The 23171-nt window shown below is 37.5% G+C and overlaps 1 protein-coding gene across 9 annotated transcripts in view; it reads right to left on the reverse strand.

Annotated features, from left to right (window-relative positions):
- TASP1 (taspase 1) overlaps positions 1-23171 on the reverse strand; it is a 251926-nt gene that overhangs the window by 90681 nt on the left and 138074 nt on the right. For all 9 annotated transcript variants that reach the window (XR_002139222.2, XM_019752062.2, XM_019752061.2 and 6 more), the window contains one exon: positions 5039-5149. Coding sequence is in view for 8 of the 9 variants with exons in the window: in XM_019752062.2 (XP_019607621.1) it covers positions 5039-5149 (111 nt within the window). In the remaining variant the exon portion in view is untranslated. The remainder of the gene's footprint in view (positions 1-5038; positions 5150-23171) is intronic.

Below are 23171 nucleotides of genomic sequence, written 5' to 3' on the forward strand. Positions count from 1 at the left end.
GTGTGTGTGTATGCTGATGTATGCATGAAACGAATGACAGCAATGATATAAGGGACGAGAGAGCAATATTATATTAAGGTACTTGCACTACCCATGAAGTGGTACAGTACTGTAAATGTATATTGCAAACTCTAGCACCACCACTAAAACACTTTTTAAAAAGAAGTATAATTTGTATGCTACAAAAGAAGAGAAAATGGTACTGAATAAAATTCTCAATTTAAGTATTAAGGAAGAGGTATTCACACATGGTAAAACGATACAGATGAAAATTACAGACAAATTGATTCTTTCTCAGTAGCGGAATGAATAAATTATGGAACCACAGAATACCCAGCTATAAATCTATATATACTGACATATTACGAGCATCAACACACATTAAGTGAAAAGTATGTTACAAAACAACGTATTAGAAATATCTTCTACATAAGTGTTTAAAATGATGAGAGACAGACAGACTATAGAGACACATACCAAATTGTCAGCAGTGGTCCTTTCTAGCAAGAGAAATGGGACTTAGAGTAAATGGAAAGGAGGTATCAGTTTTGATTATTCTATAAAATTTTTCTATGCATACATTGCAATGAAAATCTCTAGACATATTATTTATGCAAATCTTTTTTAAAGGAAAAACAAAGGAAGCAAGAAAGGAAGAATATTGTGAAGTCTTTACACAAAACCAAAACTAGTTGCTAGCTTATCTCAGTCATTGCCAGAAAGGATTTCAACCAAATCACTTCAAACAGGAACCTGAAATCCACCATTAATAGTTTTAATTTATAATTTCAATTAAGGACTAATATGATTTACAACTGTACAATACAAATAGTTAATATTGGTCTGGGACCTAAACCAAGGATCAAATAGAATTTTCAAGCTAGAAGGGACTTTAGGGACCATCCAGACCTAGCTCCTCATTTCACACATGAGAAATCTGGGAAGAAAGAGATTCGTCCTAAAACAGACAATTAATTTCACGGCCAGTGTGTTAAAAGAGGCAAGAACCCAACCTCGTCTAGGTCTCTGGTAAATTCCATTTCTTTCATTCTAACTACTTTGTAAATATCATCTGTGGTTCCTGAAAATTCCCAAGTGGTTCCTGAAAATCTTCATTTTCCAATCCCATTTCCACATCATCTGATTAAATAGGACTTCATATTTACAGGTTGAATCCAGTAGAAAATTCACAGATTAGCACGGTGAAGAAATTTAGAAACTGTCTGTTGTCTAACATTCTCATTTTTTGTTTTTTGGTGATTTTTGTTGGGTGTGTGTGTGTGTGTGTTTTAATAAAACAGCTTAAGTAACTTGCTACGTTCAGTGAGTCAGAAACAGAATTGAAAGTGGAATCCAGCTGTCTTAATACCCAGGACACTGTTTTTCTGTATTTCACATGCATTTTACTTTAAAAAAAAAAAGGCAGTGTGATCTTGTAAAACCAACACCCACTGTCTAATCAGGTGACTTTAGGCAACTCACTGAACTCTTTCTTGTAAACTGTGTTTCTTCAACTATTAAATGAGCAGGTTCAAAAAGATGAGCTGTAAAGTTTCTTACTCCTTTCCATGAGCCTGGAATATTTAAGATGGTGTTCAATATTCATTAGGTCATTGGATCTAGTGGCAAAATGAAATATTGCAGTCCAACTCTCTGAGTAGATTTAAATAGGAAAGTAGTTTTAAAGAGGAGAGTACAAGAAAGCAGCAGGAGAGAAAGAAGTGGAATTTGAGAACTCCTTAGCATGGACCCAAATCTGGAGAAGTCAAGCTAGCTAGTGAATCTGTTGTTTCTAGGTCATTCTCAACAAGTAGAAAGTTATCATGTGCCATAATTACCCACCTACCACAGCGTTTCCAGAAAGTTAACTTCTCCTGAGTATCTAGTTTTCACCTCTTACATTCCTTCCTACTAATGTTCTGAGAATGCCTCTAGTATAGCTAAGTAACAAATAACAAATTATATAAATCATATATGCTATTCAGCATTCAACAATGATTAACTGTTAAAACAAAAGAACAATAAAACCTACAGTCTGATTCTGATGTATTTGAGGATGTAGTAACGTAAATGTAATCAACCTTTTTCTGGAAAATCACTAGAGGTAGACCTCAAAGTCCTGTATGTAACACATTCCTCGGTTCACATTTTGCCATCGGGCAATTTTTATTAAAATGCATATAGCTAATACCATTATTTATGTCTTCATAACCTCAGTTCAAATAATTCCAAGAAAGCATCCGTACAAAATCTCTTTGTACTGAAATGTTTCTCCAGTTACTCACTCTGTTCTTCCTTCAGATAAATAAATCCAGTTCTTTCTTGCTCATAATCTGTTTTTCTTTCTCTTTCTTCCCTAAAAACATTTCCTAACAGGGCATGATACTTATTAAAGGCCTGAACAATAGTGAAATTCAGTTTTATCCCCACCCATGAAAACTTCCACTTATCCCATAGTTGCATGCTTAGTTAGCTGAGCTTCTAAGTGGACTTTGGTAAATTGTAAGTAGAGAATTTAAGATGACATATGTTTGAGTAAGTAAGCCTAAATTTTGGCAAAATAGTTTGGAGCAGGTTTCCACCAGTACCCTAAACAAAGGGCTGGGGTGGAGGTGTGATTGGACACTTGGATATTTGTGGGAAAACTACAAGGAAAAAAATCAATCATTGGTATGGATTCCTATCCCTCTTGAGGGTGGAGGAAAAAGAGGAGACAGTAAAAACATCCCTAGCTAGATTTGGAGGATCAAGAATAGATGAGACCTAAAGAGACAGAAAGCCACATAGAGGGCGTCCATTCCCCTGCCACCCCTTAGGTCAGTAAGAGTAAAGTAGAAAAAGTAGCCTTATATGCTTGGGCCATGAGGACTTGACAATCCCACTGGTTAGTCCAAGTTTTCAGACCACCTGACTCCACTACCCCAAGCATCTGCTGTCAGTACTGAGGAAGCCAGAGGCAACAAAAAGACCATGAACACCACAGTGAATTCAATAGCAACAGTGGCCAGTAGCCCACAGGTAGGCGGAGGGCAAGTCCCGTCTCAGCAGAAGCCAACAGTTGGGAGGAGGGTGACCATGAACCTGATGGTTCCCTCCCACAATGACACCGAAGCTCCCTGGAATCCAGATACTGCCCAGTGGAGCTAGAAGGGGCAACCAACAAATATAAAGTGCCACGTAAAAGAAGACGAGGCTTACAAGGAGGGGACTGGCAGAAAGAAGACAAAGGCATTAACCTAAGTTACAGAACATAAACGGAGTTAAAGTAGGCACCTTCCTGCAATTTCTAGAACGTGCTGAGAGGAGAAGCAGTGTGGTGTGAGGATGCTGGTAAAGTCTGCCCCAGCCGCAGACCCAAATGCAGCTTATCTGTGTGACCTTGCAGCCTGGGCCTGGCGATAATCTGACAGCAGCCCTCTCAACAAGGAAACCAGAGGCTTCCAGTGGCTGCACATCGTCACTTATCAGGATTACCTTGGCAAGGCCCCACTCAACCCGCATGCAGCCCTGTGGCCCAGAGTGTCAAACACCAAGCAGTCAGCCCCTCTGCAAGCCTCCTGTGGCCTGTGTGCCCTCTGCCCCGCCCAGAGCTGGTCTCCCATTGCACACAGAGCCACTGAGTGCAGATTGTCTGCTCCCTGTATGCACTCCAGGGTATGGCCTATTGTTTGCCCAGCAACTCCAGACCAAACTAGTGAACGTCACTGCTACCTGGTAGCCAAACCATACCTTCTCCAACAAGGCTGAGCCCCTTCCAAGCATGTCCTTCCTGGGACACTCTCTCAGCTCTCAAGTACCACGTACAGTATCCTTATAATTACATCCATCATAGTTAACAATTCTTCATATGAAACTCCCCTGGTTAACCTAATGTATGGTTTCTGTCTCCTGAATGGACCCAGAGGGCTACATCCTCCTACTATCAAAACTGACATTTTCACTTTCACCTCCCCTGAACCGTACCTAGCCCTTAATGTCTCTCTCTTCTATAGAGATAGTCTTGGACAACTGTAGCTCTACTCTATAACCCTCCCCCAAAACACCATTTTATTTGTAAACTTAAGAACACGTAAGGGTTCTCTTTTTCTATCAGATCAAATATAAACGACGCTGAGATTTTATGGCCCTCTGTGACCTGGCCTCACCTGGCCATCCAGCCCTGCCACACACTGGGAATATTCTTTCCCAGGAAAGCATCATACAATTTCCTAGCCCTCACCATGCCTAACTCCACTGTCATGTCTGTGTTCAAGTTCCTGTCTTTTTCCTCTTTTCCCACTAACCCCAGAGCCTTTGGGGGACAGTTCCATCCACTAGTTGTTTGGGGGTTATTTCTTCCCATAGTTTTGTCAGTGTTTTCCTCACCACACAGTTAGCACCTTATTGGATCCTGTTGTCTTAATTCTCTAAGTGCATATACACCCCTCCCCCCAGATTAACCCTGTGATACTCATTCTCTAATTTACATGTTCGTGGCTAATCACTCTAACTTATATTTAACTATGCTTTATATTTCTTACACTACGTCACAAATCTTTGCATAGTGGTAAGCTCAACATTAAATGATGGGAAAAGCAGACTACGCCTAGTAGTTTTAACCCTTACATGGCTTGGCAAATGAGCCTGGGAAGAATTTCAACTCAACCTTATACAACTATGTGGCAGCACTGGATTCATGAATATTGAATTTTAAAACACTGACTTAAAAAAAATGAGTCAAATTATGTTTAAAAACTTTTAAAGGGAGTTGTCCCTTGAATTTTGTTTTAGTATAATTATATCTTATTGCATATCACTCGAATCCTAGACAACGTCTCACAGCTTGGGCATTAGATTAGTTATATGGCAAATTTCATGCTGTAGTATTACTACTGTGATGGAATTCTTTTCATGATCAATATTAATTGAGGGTCTAGGTCTATGCTAGGTCCTGGACCTAGATCTAGCAATTCCAATGTGCTACCTGCATCATGGAGCTTACAGCTCAATAAAGCAATCTGTATTTAGAAGGATGTAATTTTCTTAATGTCATACTTACTGATAAACTTGTTTTGCATAGTCTCCAACAGAGCTTGGTGAGCATCTTCAGCTTGCAAAGCGTGTGAACATTCTCTAGCCAGTATGGTGCGTACAAGATGCTCCCCACATCCTAGAAATCCAAGGAAACCAAAAATAGTTGAGGAAAAGCAGTACTAAACATCTGCCTTGTCTTACGAGTATTAAAACACCCCTATGCACCACTTAAGAAGTAGTCGTACAGGAGAATAATTCAGTGATGGATGAAATGACTTGTGTGAGCAATCTAATAATTTTAGTAATGAGATTTGGCAGAAAATAAAGGAACACATGACTGTCTTATCTCAAAAGGAAACAAAAAAATGAAAGGAAAACACTATTTCATACGAATGATTTATATAATATAGGACTATAGATTGTCTACCTAGGAATCTGCTAAGGTTCTGTCTCATTTCCATGGTTGGGTCACTAAAAAAAACTCTTTTATAATTTCTTTGTTTATATTCAATTGGCCTTGGTCTCTCATTTCCCTCTGGCACCCACACACCTGGATGCATGGGCGAAATCTAGCCAGCTGGGGACAGTCTAACTCTCCCCCAACCTACTTTTCACTGAAAGTGCCACAACAGATCAACAGCTGTAAAGTGACTTAATAAAATAGCACTTCTCCCACTTTCTCATAGTAATTTACATTGCTTTCAGGGGTGAATACTCTCTGTCCTCCTAAAGAATGAATGCATTTTAACCCTCTGTGGTAAATTTGGACCAGTCACACACACTAAGAAAGGGTAGGCATAGTGGTGATGAACACTGCCTAGAATTTTATTACAGTCTCCACCTGTTAAAAGTAGAAACTGCCTGCAAAAGTAGAGACAAAGGAAATTTCATTTATAGGTTAGTAAGTTCAAATAAAAGATTTCTGAAGAAAGAGCCTGGTATTTTCTTAGAAGTACAAAATGTAAAAAAACTACTTTGACAAATATTGGAGGGATAAACCTTTTTCGAAACCTAGTAAATGCCACTTGAAATGCTTTTTATATATAAAATTAATTTCACTATTAAAACGGCAACATCCTCTAACCCAAAGGAAAACAGTAGATATAAAAGACCTTTACAAAGTATCTTTTTTAATAAACATTTTTCCCTCAAATGATTCCTCCACCATCTGAACTTCTGCTTCCCATCTCTTTAAAAAAATTTCCTGGCTGACCCGGTGGCTCAGGCGGTTGGAGCTCTGTGCTCCTAATTCAGAAGGCTGCCGGTTCGATTCCCACATGGCCCAGTGGGCTCTCAACCACAATTTGCTGGTTCAATTCCTCGAGTCCCGCAAGGGATGGTGGGCTCCGCCCACTGCAACTAACATTGAACATGGCACCTTGAGCTGAGCTGCCTCCCAGATGGCTCAGTTGGTTGGAGCGCGTCCTCTCAACCACAAGGTTACCAGTTCAATTCCTTGAGGCCCGCAAGGGATGGTGGGCTGCGCCCCCTGCAATTAGCAATGGCAACTGAACCTGGAGCTGAGCTGCGCCCTCCACAACTAAGACTGAAAGGACAACAACTTGAAGCTGAACGGCACCCTCCACAACTAAGATTGAAAGGACAACAACTTGACTTGGAAAAAAAAGTTCTGGAAGTGCACACTGTTCCCCCAATAAAGTCCTGTTCTTTAAAAAAAAAAAAAAATTTCCTACCAAAGGTGTTCTGTTAATTCATTAGAAAATCAAGTCCTTCATTAATTCACATAAAGGGACAAATGATCTTAGCATCTACTGAGACTAAAGTATGACTACATCCTATGGTAAAAAAAAAAAAATCACAGCATAAGAAGAAGCATCTCTAAGATCCACTCAGATTCTCTAACGGGAACAGGGATAAAGTAACTTTTTTTCATGTCATTAATTTGCACGCAGATATGACTGTGGGCCTGCATGCACATGTGCGCGCGCGCACACACACACACACATACTGGTAAATGAGACAGGAGGTTATTAGCAATCACAAAGAAATGTGGGCTAAGATTATCAAATGAAACAACCTCTTTTAAATAAATTCACGAAACTTAACCAATACAAAGTGCTATGATACACAGTTTTCTGTTTAGCTAGTATGTTTTGTGATAGACGTTAGGCACTCACAAATCTCACTAAAAAAAATAATCTGTAATTGTTAAACCATGTTGGTGCCTTTCATTTCATAAAATTTCTCTTCATATATAGACCTCTCTCCCTTTCTTCTTCCTCCCCCTCCCCTTTATATATACATGCACATGTGCATACACACATATGTGTATATTATGTATACACATACAATATATGCTCATTGTCAAAAATACAAACTGTTCAAAAATTATCAAAGTTTTTAAAAAATTATCTGGCATTTTACTTGAAGGAATTCCCCTGTACTTTTTGGTAAAGTGTAAATGTAAATATCCTTCAAGATCTAAATATGTCTTTGAAAGTATCTACACTGAGAGGAAGATCTAGATATGTAATGTAATATATAACTTCATAGGCAGGATTATGGTGATTCCTATTTTGTTAAATTTTTGCAACATTATTTTTATAATCAGGCAAAAAACCAACAATAAAGCTAATAGAAAAGAAACCATTTTTGACATTTACTATGTAGAGACACTGTGCTAAGCTCATGAAACTCCATAAATTTTAATTCCCTTTGTGTACATATTTGATGTTGAACAGTGAAATGTTATACTTTAGAACAATAATAATTGTTAGGAAATTGGCATATTATAAGCTAAATGAGTGTTCAGAAGGTTATGTATACACACCTCAAGTCAAACAGTTAAAACCACATGAAGTTAACATTACATCAAAAATACACAATGTATGTCAGAGAGACTTTTTCCTCTGTTGTTATACAGGAATATGAAGGGTTTTCCAGTGATTGATTTTTACCAAGAAACTTTTAAAATTATGACTTGTATTCTGACATATATCACCTCTAACATAAGAGCCTTGACACCAAAAACTTATTCTCCTGCAGGTTCCAATCAAAGGAAAGTTTAACTTCTGTGGTTTTACCCACAAAATTCCAAGGTTTCTTAGAATATGATGCCATGTAGATGAAGTATAATTCAAAGGCAAACAGTACCATTCTTTATTCACAGATATTAGAAATAAGCCTCTTATTATATCCTCCTTTTGTCCTTACTCATGCAAGTAAAAGTGTATTTATGTTCTCAGATTTTAGTGGAAAACATGGATTATAAATAGAATAAAGACCTAACAAGAGACCTAGAGGAAAAGTGAAATAAATATCAAGTTCCAAAAAGAACATAGAAAAGTACACACTTATTTAGAGTCTATAAAAATGACAACTGAATGCATTGAAGCACATAGCGAATTCATAACTTATGTTTTAAAAAGCATTTGCTAAAAAATAAAATAAAATTAAGTAAATAAAAAACATTTCTTACCTTTGGAGAATGATATGGAATCAACTCACTATTCTGAAAACTGATAAATGGGGGAAAAAAAATCAAGGCTTTCTCTGTACTTCCTATAGGAACTGTACAGTAAAGTAACCAAATAGTTTATGAAGAAAAATTCTCTCCATAGAATTATCCCAGCAAATAAAGAAGAACTTAACAAAATTAGAATATTACCATTTGTAACCTATAATGTAATAATTGATATAGGCAACAATCGATAATGGCTGCTAATATTACAAAAAGATACAACCAGATATCACATCTATTGATAAAATTACACCTTTGTAGTCTTGTCCCCCGCCAAAAAAACTAAACCTGAATCTGATCAAGCCTCCTAATTCAAGTATCAGTTTCTAGAAATAAAGTGTATCAACAAAAAGCCTATAATTAACATCAAACTTAATTGTGAAAGATTGAATTGTTTCTCCCTAAGATCAGGAACAAAGCAATGATGTCCATTTTTATCACTGCTATTCAACAATTAGAGGTTGCAGCCATCGCAATAAAGCAAGGAAAAGAAATAAAAGGTATAAAGATCACAAAAAAAGAGTAAAACTGCCTCTATTTGCGGATGATATGTTTATGTAGAAAACTCCAGAGAAATCAACAAAGCTACTAGAGGTGTCTCTCTAGATTCCTCCTATCTGCTTAGCAGTCTAGGGCAAAGGTTTGCAGCAGATACCCACCTGATAGTTACCACTACCCAAAATAAGAACCTGATTTTCATTTCTTCCCCCATCCGTTCACTCACCAAATTGTTATTGAGTACCTACTTGATACTAGGCCCAGAGTACACAGTAGATGGCAGGGGTGCTGCTGCATATTGTGAGATCTCCCCAAAGGTGTTAGAACCTTGCTTGGCTACTGAATTGTCATTCTGGCCAGTCCAGATGCCAGTGCCCTGATTGTGTATTCTACAGAACAACCTTAAGAATCTAGATGAGTAATCTGCTAAGAGCCAGTCTCCCTGCCCAAGTGATCTCCTGTTAATCTCAACGATTAGCCCAGTCTCAGCTGACTCTTTCCCAGTATGATTCCTGTTACTGAGACTCCAGTATGTGCTACACCCAAAGACTTCAGAATTATAATACACTTCCCCTCTTGTGGGAATCCTTAACCTTTCAGAACCCACATTAAAGATGAGTTCACAATAAAAACAATAAAACCATACACACACACACACATTCACTCACTCATAAGGTGGAATGACTAGATGCAAAAATCAGAAGGATTAACAAACCAAGAAGTGGTGATAAAAGAATAGTGGTTGACAAATGTTTTGTTTAAAAAACAAAAAAAAAAAGGATGAAGTAAATATTTTAGATTTTAAAGGCAGCATATGATCTCTGTCAAATATTCTTCTTTCATTTTTGTATTAACCTTTTAAAAATGTAAAAATCATTCTTGATTGAGATGTCATCAAAATGGCGGCATGAGGTGAGCCTCTGTAAATCTCCCCTAAAATTTACAACTAATCGAACAACTATAACTCCACAAAGGACTCCCTGCATAGCAGGCAGGAAAGATGAAGAGGCCCACTACTGAATTCACCGAAAGGTGGGCGAATCGGATAAGCGGGGGAGGAGGGAAGGGAGAAGTGCGGAGATGGAGCCTCGGGGGCGGGAGCAGGATGCAGACCTAGCTCAGTGCTCCGAACTCGCTGCATCTTAGAACTACCGCAGCTGCAGGATAGGAAAGAACTCTGACTGCTAGGGCTCCGTTTATGACCCACAGGGCTGAGGGGACAGCATATAACACGGCTGAACCCAACATTCACGGCAGAGACCTCGGAGAAAAGACTGAGGGAAGAAGGCTGAAAACGGTGGTTTAAGCCCTCACTGCCGAGCAGAGAACGGAAGCCTTAGGCACTGAGACTAGCTGCCCCCTCGCTACCCTCCCAGATCTCACCCCGCACCCACATGCCTGGTGCTAGAAGCGGAAGAGTAGCAGTTTCAGATCAAAAGAAAAGAATACTTGCTGTTGTGCGAACTGTGGACCACAGACACAGATTCGCAGCCCAACTAGTTCTGGCAAAGGGGAGGGAGCTGTGGAAGCAGGACCAGCTGTGGTGGTGGTCGCTGCCATTGCTCTGGGCCACCTGTCACAATTCACCCCGCCACTGGACCCACCTATCTGGGCGATCCTCGCAGGAGTAAACAGAACTGCTGAAACACACAGCTCTGAATCTGGTGCAGGAAGACCTTTGGAACTTCAAAAGCTCTACGCATACCCACACAGACACTGCACCCTGTGACCCACGCGAACGATTAACAGAGGAGAAGCCCATATCCCACGGAATCCCCCCATTGTGTGAGAAGCTGGAATAGTGCAGAGAAAACATAGCACTACCGTGTGAGAGAGAAAAAAAGGCTGCAGTCGGAGAGAAAATAAAACATCCTACCAACAAGTACTGGAAAACAAAAGAAAGACCACTTCCTATCAACCTGTAGCACAAGCCACTCCTGTAGATGTCTAGGAAGAGAAATAATAAGTCAGTAATTGCCATGAATAACCAACACAACAAGACAGCTCAGAAAGAAAGTGAAAAGTCTCCAGAAAAGGAACTTAAAGATATGGAAATATGTGACTTAAATGACACAGAATTCAAGATTGCAGTTCTGAAAAAACACAACGAGATGCAAGAAAACACAGAAAGGCAGTTTAATGAATTCAGAAACAAAATCAAAGAACAGCATGAGCATTTTATGAAAGAGATTGAAATTTTAAAAAAAGAACCAAATAGAATTTCTGCAGATTAAGAACTCAATAGAAGAAATTAAGAACGAACTCACCAGCTTAGGTAGTAGAATTGACCAGATGGAGGAAATAATCAGCGACATTTAAGATAGAGACCTGGAAATTACAGATGGAAGAGGAAAAAGAAAAAGACTTGAGACTTAAAATAAATGAAAGAACGCTACAAGAATTTTCTGACTCCATCAGAAAGAGCAATATAAGAATAATGGGCATACGAGAAGGAGAAGAAACAGAGAAGGGAACAGAGAATATATTCAAAAAATTGTCGATGAGAACTTCCCAGACTTGTGGACAGAACTGGATCCTCGAATCCAAGAAGCAAATAGAACATCTAATTTCCTCAATCCCAACAGGCCTTCTCCAAGGCACATTGTACTGAAGCTCTCCAAAATCAAGACAAAGAAAGAATCCTCAAGGCAGCCAGGGAAAAGAAGACAGTAACCTACAAAGGAAAGCCCATTAGATTATCATCAGATTTTTCAGCAGAAACTCTACAAGCCAGGAGGGAGTGGAACCAAATATTCAAACTATTGAAAGAGAGAAATTATGAGCCAAGAATAATATATCCAGCAAAGATATCCTTTAGATATGAAGGAGGAATAAAGACCTTTCCAGACATACAGAAGCTGAGGGAATTTTCTAATACATGACCTGCACTACAAGAAATACTAAAGGAAGCTATTCGACCACCATCAACAGGGACAATTTGTGGCAACCAAAACATAAAAAGGGGGAGAGTAAAGGCCTGAACCGGAATATGGGAATGGAGAAAATAAGCGTGCTGAAGAAAATGGAATACTCTAAATATCAAACTTTCTTTTACATAAACTTAAGGGTAACCACTCAAAAAAATCCAGAACTGAAATATATACTGTAATAAAAGAAGAAACAGAGGGAAACATCATAGAATACCACCACACAGAAATAATAGACAACAACAAAAAGGCAAAGAAACAATGGAGACACAGCCTTACCAGAAAACTAAAGATAGAATGACAGGAAATCCTCACATATCAATAATCACCCTAAATGTAAATGGACTGAACTCACCAATAAAAAGCCACAGAGTAGCAGACTGGATCAAAAAACTAAACCCAACCATATGCTGTCTCCAAGAGACACATCTCAGCTACAAGGACAAACATAGACTCAAAGTGAAAGGGTGGAAATTGACACTCCAAGCAAGTGGTATCCAGAGAAAATCAGATGTAGCCCTACTGATATCAGATGAAACAAACTTCAGGGTGAAAAAGGTAACAAGAGACAAAGATGGACATTTCATAACGGTAAAGGGGACTATGCAACAAGAAGACATAACAGTCATCAATATTTATGCCCCCAATCAAGGAGCACCAAACTATACCAAGCAAATACTAACAGAATTAAAGGGAGAGATTGACCAAAACACAATTATACTAGGGGACTTAAATACATCATTGACAGCTATGGATAGATCATCCAAACAGAAAATAAATAACGAAATAATAGCCCTAAATGACACATTAGATGAAATGGACATAATTGACATTTATAGAGCACTTCATCCTAAAACATCAGACTATACATTCTTTTCTAGTGTACATGGAACATTCTCAAGGATAGACCATATATTGGGACATAAAATCAGTCTCAACAAATTTAAGAAGATTGAAATCATACCATGCATATTCTCTGATCACAAGGCTTTGAAATTGGATATCAACTGCAAAAAGAAAGCAGGAAAAAACACAAACACATGGAGATTAAACAACATACTTTTAAAGAATGACTCGGTAAAAGAAGAAATTAGAGGAGAGATCAAAAGATACATAGAAACAAATGACAATGAAAATACATCCTACCAAAACTTTTGGGATGCAGCGAAAGCAGTTTTAAGAGGGAAATTTATATCATTACAGGCCTATATCAAGAAACAAGAAAAATCCCAAATAAATAAACTCACGTTACACCTTAAAGAACTAGAAAAAAAAGAACAAGTGAAACCCATGGTCAGCAGAAGAAAGGAAATAACAGAAATCAAAGCAGAACTAAATGAAATAGAGAACAAACAGACAATAGAAAAAGTTAATGTGATAAAGAGCTGGTTCTTTGAAAAGATTAACAAAATTGACAAACTCCTGTCTAGACTCACTAAGATAAAAGGAGAGAAGACACTAATTAACAAAATCAGAAATGAAAAACGGGAAGTTATCACGGACACCACAGAAATACAAAGGATCATCCAAGAATACTATGAAGGACTATATGCCACCAAATTCAATAACCTAGAAGAAATGGACACGTTCGTAGAAACATATAGCCTTCCAAGGCTGAACCATGAAGAACTGGAAAATCTAAACAGACCGATCATCAATAAGGAAATTGAATCAGTCATCCAAAACCTTCCCAAAAGCAAAAGTCCGGAACCAGATGGCTTCACCAGTGAATTCTTCAAAACCTTCAAAAAGGATCTAATACCAATCCTGCTCAAACTCTTCCAAAAAATTGAAGAGGAGAGAGTACTCCCTAACTCATTTTATGAGGCCAACATTACCCTGATACCAAAACCTAGGAAGGACAACACAAAAAAAGAAAACTACAGACCAATATCTCTGATGAATACAGATGCAAAAATCCTAAACAAAATTCTAGCAAATCGAATACAAGAATGCGTTAAAAAGATTATTCATCACGACCAAGTGGGGTTCATCCCCGGGGCACAAGGGTGGTTCAACATCCGCAAATCCATCAATGTGATAATCACATAAACAAAATAAAGGACAAAAATCATATGATTATATCAATTGATGCAGAAAAAGTATTTGACAAGATACAACATCCATTTATGATTAAAACACTTAATAAAATACGTATAGAAGGAAAATACCTTAACATAATAAAGGCCATATATGACAAGCCCTCAGCTAATCTCATAATTAATGGTGAAAAACTGAAGCCCTTTGCTCTATGTTCAGGAACACGACAGGGCTGTCCCCTATCACCTCTGCTTTTCAACATAGTGTTGGAAGTCCTTGCCAGAGCAATCAGGCAAGAGAAAGAAATAAAAGGCATCCAAATTGGGAATGAAGAAGTTAAATTGTCACCCTTTGCAGATGAGATGATGCTATATATAGAAAACCCTAAAGACTCCACCAAAAACCTATTAGAAACAATCAACAAATCCAGTAAAGTTGCCCGCTACAAAATCAACGTACAAAAGTCCATTGCATTCCTATATACTAACAATGAAATCTCAGAAAAGAAATGCAGAACAATTCCTTTTGCAATTGCAACAAAAAGAATAAAATACCTAGGAATAAACTTAACCAAGGATGTGAAAGACCTATATGCTGAAAACTGGAAGACATTTTTAAAAGAAATTGAAGAAGACGCAAAGAAATGGAAAGACATTCCATGCTCATGGATTGGAAGAATCAACATAGTTAAACTGGCCATATGACCCAAAGCAATATACAGATTTAATGCAATCCCCATCAACATCCCAATGACATTTTTTTAAGAAATAGAACAAAAAATCATCAGATTTGTATGGAACCACAAAAGATTCTGAAGAGCCAAAGCAATCCTAAGAAGAAAAGAACAATGCTGGAGGTATCACACTCCCTGACTTTAGCTTGTACTACAGGGGTACAATAATCAAAACAGCATGGTATTGGCAGAAAAACAGACACATAGACCAATGGAATAGAATTGAGAACCCAGAAATAAAACCACATAAATATGGACAGATAATTTTTGACAAAGAAGCTAAAAACATACAGTGGAGGAAAGACAGCCTCTTCAATAAATGGTGCTGGGAGAATTGGATAGCCACGTGCAAAAGAATGAAACTGGACTGCTATTTGTCACCATGTACCAAAATTAATTCAAAATGGATCAAAGACTTAAGCATAAGACCTGACACAATAAACTGCATAGAAGAAAACATAGGTACTAAACTTATGGACCTTGGGTTCAAAGACCATTTTATGAATTTGACTCCAAAGGCAATGGAAGTAAAAGCTAAAATAAACGAATGAGACTATATGAAACTTAAAAGCTTCTGCATAGCAAAAGAAACCATCGACAAAATAAAGAGGCCACCAACTGAATGGGAGAAGATTTTTGCAAACAGTGCCTCGGATAAGGGGCTAATACCCAAAATATACAAGGAACTCATGAAACTCAACAATAAAAAAACAAACAACCCAATTGAAAAATGGGCAGAAGACCTGAAGAGACAGTTCTCCAAAGAGGACATACAAATGGCAAGGAGACATATGATAAAATGCTCAACATCACTAATCATCAGAGAAATGCAAATCAAAACCACAATGAGATATCACCTCACCCCAATCGGAATGGCTATCATCAACAAGACAAATAGTAACAAGTATTGGAGAGGCTGTGGAGAAAAAGGATCCCTCATACACTGTTGGTGGGAATGCAGACTGGTGCAGCCATTATGGAAGGCAGTGTGGAGGTTCCTCAAAAAATTATGAATAGAATTGCCATATGACCCAGCAATCCCTCTCCTGGGTATCTACCAAAAAAATCTGAAAACATTTAGAGATAAAGACACGTGTGCTCCAATGTTCATTGCAGCTTTGTTTATGGTGGCCAAGACATGGAAAAAACCAAAATGTCCTTCGATAGATGAATGGATAAAGAAGTTGTGGTATATATACACAATGGAATACTATTCGGCGGTAAGAAAAGATGATATAGGAACATTTGTGACAACATGGATGGATCTTGAGAGACTAATGCTGAGCGAAATAAGTCAGACAGGAAAAGCAGAGAACCATGTGATTTCACTGATATGTGGTATATAAACCAAAAACAACAAAAGAACAAGACAAACAAATGAGAAACAGAAACTCATAGACACAGACAATAGTTTAGTGGTTTCCAGAGGGTAAGGGGGGTGGGTAGTGGGGGGTGGGAGATGAGGGTAAGGGGGATCGAATATATGGTGATGGAAGGAGAACTGACTCTGGGTGGTGAACATACAATGGGATTTATAGATGATGTAATACAGAATTGTACACCTGAAATCTATGTAATTTTACTAACAATTGTCACCCCAATAAATTAAAAAAAAATGATTCTTAGCTCATGGGTTGTACAAACAGAGGCCATGGGCCAGATTTGACCCACGGGTCCCAATTTGATTATTCTTATAATAGAACAATCTGTAGCACAAAGAAAGATAAAAAGCAAAGGAGATCATAATTTTAAAAACAAAGTAGTCTGGGAGTAGGGGTCATGGGGAGATATGCAATTTTTTCAAGGAACCAAATAAAACTTTTCAAATAAAAAAAAAGTTGTTTCAAACAATGTATGTAACAAGCATCAGATTAAATGCAGCTCAAACAAGAGAACTAGAAGATATATCTGTGGAAAACTAAAAAGCAGCCTAGAATGATAAACAGAAAGAATATGAGGAGTTAAGAAGCCTGCAATATAAAATGAAAATGTCCAATATATTAACAGGCATTTTGAAAGAGAGGAGAGAAAGAATGGGGGAGGAGGTACTAATATGTCAAGAAGCAATGAAAAGAGTTTGCAGAATTTAAGTTATAAGGAAATCCTTAAACTGAAGATGGAAGGAGTCCCAAACAATTGGAATAAAAATAAATCCATCCTTAAGTATACCACAGTAAAGCTCTGGGCAAAGACAAAGAGAAAATATTAAAAACTAATCATAAAGAAAAGGAGAATCAGCTACAAAGAAATTTAAAATTTTAACTGATAAGTTGAGTATTAACTGGTAAGTCATGCAACAAAAGAGGCCAGAAGACTAATATCTTAAAGATGGCAATAAACAAACAAACCAAAATACTTGTCAACCTAGATCAGTTAAACTACCATTCTAGAGGGAGGATGAACATAAACTGTTTCAGGCAAATAAAGACCAACTCATTCCTTTTAGATTTTAGCTCCCAGCTTACTTCCGCTCTGCCAAACACTATTCCTTATCATAATTCATGCCGATTTTAATATTTACCTAAATGATTCTCCCATTACCTTGGCATCTAGAGTTTCTGATATACTCTCTTCAAGTTATCCACATGACCTCATCAATTCACTCACATGACTATGTCATTATCAATAATATTAACACCTCTACAGGCTCAATATTAACAGAATCTACAGGCTACCCTTCCTATCCCTCCAGCTGACCTCTTGAGCATTCCAATTCCAACATTCCCTCCACCTCACCGAAAACTACCACTCATGAATACTGCTGCTTTTTAATTATCCCTCACTCCCCTTAGGTCCTCACCTCCTTCCTTTCCCAACTAAAATTTTATGCTTCATCAACTTATACTCATTCTTACTCTTGAAAGCCTCCATATTTCAGTCACTTCATTGAATATGTCTGGCAAGAGCTCACCCTGGACTATCAGCCAGAATAACTACACTAGGCTGCAAAAACAAACAACCCCCAAATCTCAGTAGCTTAGCACAACAAAAATATAATTCTCATTAATGTTATAAGTTGTACCTGAGTCTCCAGGAAGACATGTTCCATACAGCCACTCAGGAACAAACCATGGCTGATAGAGGTTCCTTCATCTGTCATTGCACCTCCTGAATCATGTCCCTTCCAGGAAAGCAAGAGGGCCACCAAGTGCCATTTTACAGCTTTCGCCTAGAATTGACACATATGAGTTCCACTCGAGTTCACTGGCCAGAAATAGCCACGTGGTCTTCGGTAACTGGAATGGGGCTAGGAAATATAGCAGAGCACATGGATATTCAGGGAGCATTAAATTAAATGCCTCTGCCACATCTCATTAAATCCAACTTTCCAGGCCTGCACCTACCCTGCTAAACAAGATGTAGCAGACATCCTGTGACCACTGGGTGACAAGCATGAGCAGGAAGGCCTACCCTGAGGAAGATAAGAGAGAAGGGACAGACCCAGGTTCCAGGTCTGCTGGATAGCCTAACCAGCCCCAGGCTCTTCCCAGGCTTCTTGTTACATGAGACTTAAAACAAAATAAAATAAACAAAAACTGTATGTTTAAGCCTCAGCAATTTAGTTCTCTTTTTTAAGCTGAAATGTATCCTTTTTTCTTTTGTTTTCTTTTACTAGAAGATATATATATCAGAAAATTTACCATTAACCATTATTTTAAATGTACATTCAGTGGCATTTAGTACATTTAAATTGTTGTGCAACCATCACCTCCATCTCCAGAACATTTTTATGTTCTCCAACTAAAACTCTGTACCTATTAAACAGCTCCCACTTCCTCTCTCCCTCTAGTCCTGACAACCACCATTCTATTTTCCAGCTCCAGGAACTGGACTACTCTAGATAGCTCATGTAAGTGGAATCATACATTTTGTCCTTTTGTGACTGACTTATTCCATGTAGCATAATGTCCTCAAGGCTCATCCACATTGTATAGCATGTATAAGAATTTCCTTCTTTTTTAAGGTTGACTATTCCATTGTATGTAGTACCACATTTTGTTCATTCATCTGTTGATGGATATATGAAGCCAATATGAATCTCTCTTAATAGATATAGAGAGCTAATTGCCGGTGAAAGCAAATGGCTCAGAAAACTTTACACTGAAAGAAGACAACTTCTAGCTACTACCAATTCAAAATACAACTTTGCATTGAGTCAGATATGTTTTCTGATAGGTTCATGTATATGTACTATTTATCAGACACCATTTGTAGCAACACATGAAAAAGATCATTATGTCTGAGAACATTTATTTTAACTGAGTTATTTTGGAAAATCGATGATGTATTTAATTGCTACCAACAACCAAATTTATTTTTAATTTGTTTTAATAAATGAGAGTAAGTTGATTAAAATAAATCCTTTATGATGCCTGAAAAAAGGAGCCTGACATATTTAAGAGTGCCTTTTATCCACATACAGAATGACCACTTCCTTCAACCATATGAAACCATTTCAGGAAGCCATCTTTAAAATGCGTGTTTGTGGGTTTGCTTTAGAATCCAGGAAAAGGTGGCAAAAACTCCAAGGAAACTAGAAGAGTTAATAGACTATCTTTATTTTTCCCTCATATAGATGTTTCCAACAATGCCATCATTTTTCCAGTGAACACAATGCCCTACTTTCCAAAAGGGCTTCTGTATCTTTTTAAAGGAGAAATCTGAGATTTCTGGGCCAAGCAGCAGGTTCTTGTTTAGAGGAGGGCAGCCTTCTTTCTCTCTCCTTCCCCCCCCTTCTCTCTCTCTCTCTCTCTCACACACACACACACACACACACACACACACACACACACACACCCTACCTTATGGCCATAAGGCTCTGTAGAATAAAGGTTAGTATATTCTATTCAGTAGTCACACTCATGTTTGAATGCAGCTGAGTGACTCTGGGACTCTTTATTTAAGTATCAGTTTCCTCAGCTGTAAATTGAGGAATGAGAGTAGCAATTCCTCACAGAGTTGTTGTGAGGACAACATGAGACAATGCACACAAAGTATTTAGCATGGACTTAGTAAAGAATAAATACTATAATGAGAATAATGACTGCCTTTAGGAAAATAACTTCTTATCATTTTCTCTCCTCATCTTATTCTCTGTATTTTCCTTCTATTAGGACAAGGTGATTCCCTGTTAGCCTGACAATCAGCACTAAGAGACTAGGAAAGAGTTAAAAAGTTTAGCTTTTGGTTTGCAATTCAGAAGACTATTGCTTCAAAGCAAACTGAGCCTACACCTAGGGTCAAAATGGTCACCTAGGGAAACTTTTCATTAACAAAACAAAACAAATAAAATGATAAAGATTTGTTAGTCTGGCAGGAAATATTTTAACTGTGGTTATCCAGGGATTATGAATTATGCATGATTTTCATTAGTTATTTATTCTTTCTGTTATTTTTCTCAACTTTTATAATAAATACCTATTGTTTTCCCCAACAGGTTTATTGCCTGATTTCAATGTTACACTTCTGCATTCACATTACTTCCTCTTAAGGCAGATAGTAAAGGCTACGCAGGGTATCCAATGAGGTATGATCCCATGCACTTCACTTCCCTGCATCTGAGTTCAGGAGTTGCTAAGAGTAAATGTAAACTAATAGTATAGGTGTTTTATTTTATCTGACCTTCATCACAAATTCAGTATTTTCACTTCAGCTCTAGTGACAGATGCAGCCTTCAAATTTAGGTAATTAAAAATATGTAATGCTATAGCCCAATAAAATCATATTGTCAAATCATGTTTTAGTTCCAAAATGTAAGTAACAAACTGAAAAGCATTTGCAATAGGATAAAAATAAAAATTTGTAAACTCTTGGCTGACATTTAATATGTATCTTCATGGCATTTCAAGATAAGTTTTCATCCTTTTTATCTTTGTCTCATTTAGTGATGGCAGCAGTGGTGTTATGAGCCAAATTATTAGAAAATGAAAATTAAAAGGCCCCTATGTGTCAAGTTTTTAATGTAGTGTTCAAATGCAGGATTTTAATGTAGTGTTTAAATGGTAGAGGATTACGATATAACTCCTCCACAGGACCTCAAAATGAGATTAGAATTTTTAAGTGTGACTGCTAATCTCATAAGTCTTTCTCTCCTTTGGGAGACTGTTTTCTTCTAAACCATTCTAACGTCAGTTCTGATACAAAAAGCCCCCAGAGGGGAAAAGTGAAGTTGTAGTCACAGGAGAGACATAACCCACATTCCCAGGCAGCCTGCATACAAAAGTAAAGGATCGGCAGCAACAAAAGCTCACATTCAGTACCACTGGCACACCACACATCTCCAAGGATTACTGATGATTTTGAAGTATTTATGTCATCTTATAAATGCTGCCATTCACTCTCACTGTGGCTAGTGGGCATCTGAAAAATCTTTCAACACATCCCCTGTTAGAAATCCACAGGGACAGATAAGTAATGAGGAAAGGCCTTTCCAAATTTAAAAGGAAACATTTGGTACTTCAGTTTCCAGTATTGCAACATCTCTTTTTCAACAAAGGAATTTATTACACAGTACGTCACCTTTTCCCTGTCGGAGGATTTACTGCCAATTTTGGAGTTGGGTTACTTCTGGTTTTCAAGCCTGTCTTGTGAAATTAAAGAGAGGGCTGCCTTAAAAGTGATAGAACACACATGATTTCAGTCCCCACAGTGTCCCCATGATTATCAAACCTGGAACCTATTACATACAAGAAGAAAATATAAGGATCTTTATAAAGAGATGGAATAAGTAGTGAAGATGTCTAATCCAGTCAAGTCCAAAGGTTATAGTCACCACACAGATTTAGTGTTTCCCCAATATTCAGTTCTCTCTAATTTATAACCCACCAGCAAACTTTGGATATTTATAGTAATCTATCAAAAACAACTCAGACTTTTCCACTTTTTTTTGATAAATAATAAATAACCAAAATAAAAACCAATTTTACAATTATCTCCTAGAGATTTTCTCTCTTACAAACTAGGAAGTGATTGATATGTGCTTTAGCATTTCATAATTACTTAAAATGTAGACAAATATACTAGAAAAGTTACAATTAAAGGTAGAAAAGTATTTCATCTGGAACACAGTGCTAGACATATGCTACATATACTAAATGCTTGATATTTATCAGTTATTTTCATTATTGTCAATTTTATTGAGAAGGTATAACTAAACCACACGATTCAGTTATCTCAAAAAGAAGTTGCTGCATAAATGGGAAGAGTACCAGTTCTGTGAACACAAATACTTTCATAGATTAAGACCTATTTCAAAACAACTAAAACATACAAATAAACGAAAAAAGCTTCAACAAAAATGAGTAGTGAAAATCCTTTATCCAATCTGCCATGTCGGAGGGTCTGTGGTTAAGAACACAGAGGTATCCCCTCCCAAAGCTTCAGCTACTCCTTTCAATTGCTTCTCTTCTTTGTCAAAGTTATGTCTCAATATAGGAATTTACTCAAAATTCACGTTGAGTGTGAATACAGATCATGAGATAAGATCCTGCTTTCTGCTCTAAATTTTCTCAATTCAGTTATCTGTGTTGTATCTAGAGTGTTGTATCTAAGGTACAACACTCTAATTAGGGCTGGAGGGACGAATGGCCCCCGGCAAAGAAAAAAATCAGAGGCCTCCACCCCCCCAGTAAAAGTGGTGTTCTTATTGCTATTATGGAGCCCGTAAAATTCTATCATTAGCATTGCATTTGTCTGGAAAATATACGACATAAATAAGCATTAGACTTATCTCTACTTGAGAATTTCATTAGAGCAGTAGCCATAAAAGAAGTGGTACTGTTTGTAATGTTCACTTGATGCTCTTGTACGGCGGCTATCTGAATTCCTGTTCCATTAGACACAGGAACCACAGATGAGGGGGTTCCACTTTCGGTGGAACCTGAAATGAATCACTTAAGATCTCTGCGCTTCAGTTTCCTCATTGGAAAAAAAATAAATGACTGCTTAAATAACTTTAAATTCCTCACAGAACAAGATTTCATACCTGAAAGTAGTTTTAGAACTTCAATAATGTTTTGGTTGAAATTTAGTTAAGAGGTCTGCAATGGATAGAACATTTAGGAGAAGAGCTTGTTAAAAAGCTATTAATTAGGAGTGGCTGGTTAGCTTAGTTGGGTACAGTGTGGTGCTAATAACACCAAGGTTGCCAGTTCAATCCCCGCATGGGCCACTGTGAGCTGCACCCTCCTTAAATAAAATTAAAAAAAAAAATCATGTGGCACTGTCCCTTAAAAAAAAAAAAAAAGGCTATTAATTAATAAAATAGTATATTTTGATTAAACTCAACTACAGAGAACTTTATTTTCAAAGGAGGAAGAAAAAAGATCATTGACTCATTGATTCACATTAATGAACTACTACATATCTGGGGCTTTCACAAATATCATCTTATTAAGGCTTTACAATTAACTTGTAAGGAAGGTATTGCCATCCATATTTGACACATAAGAAAAGTGAATTCAAATAACTAAGATTCTAA

This window comes from Rhinolophus sinicus, linkage group LG13, assembly GCF_036562045.2.
Source record: "Rhinolophus sinicus isolate RSC01 linkage group LG13, ASM3656204v1, whole genome shotgun sequence".
NCBI lineage: Eukaryota > Metazoa > Chordata > Mammalia > Chiroptera > Rhinolophidae > Rhinolophus > Rhinolophus sinicus.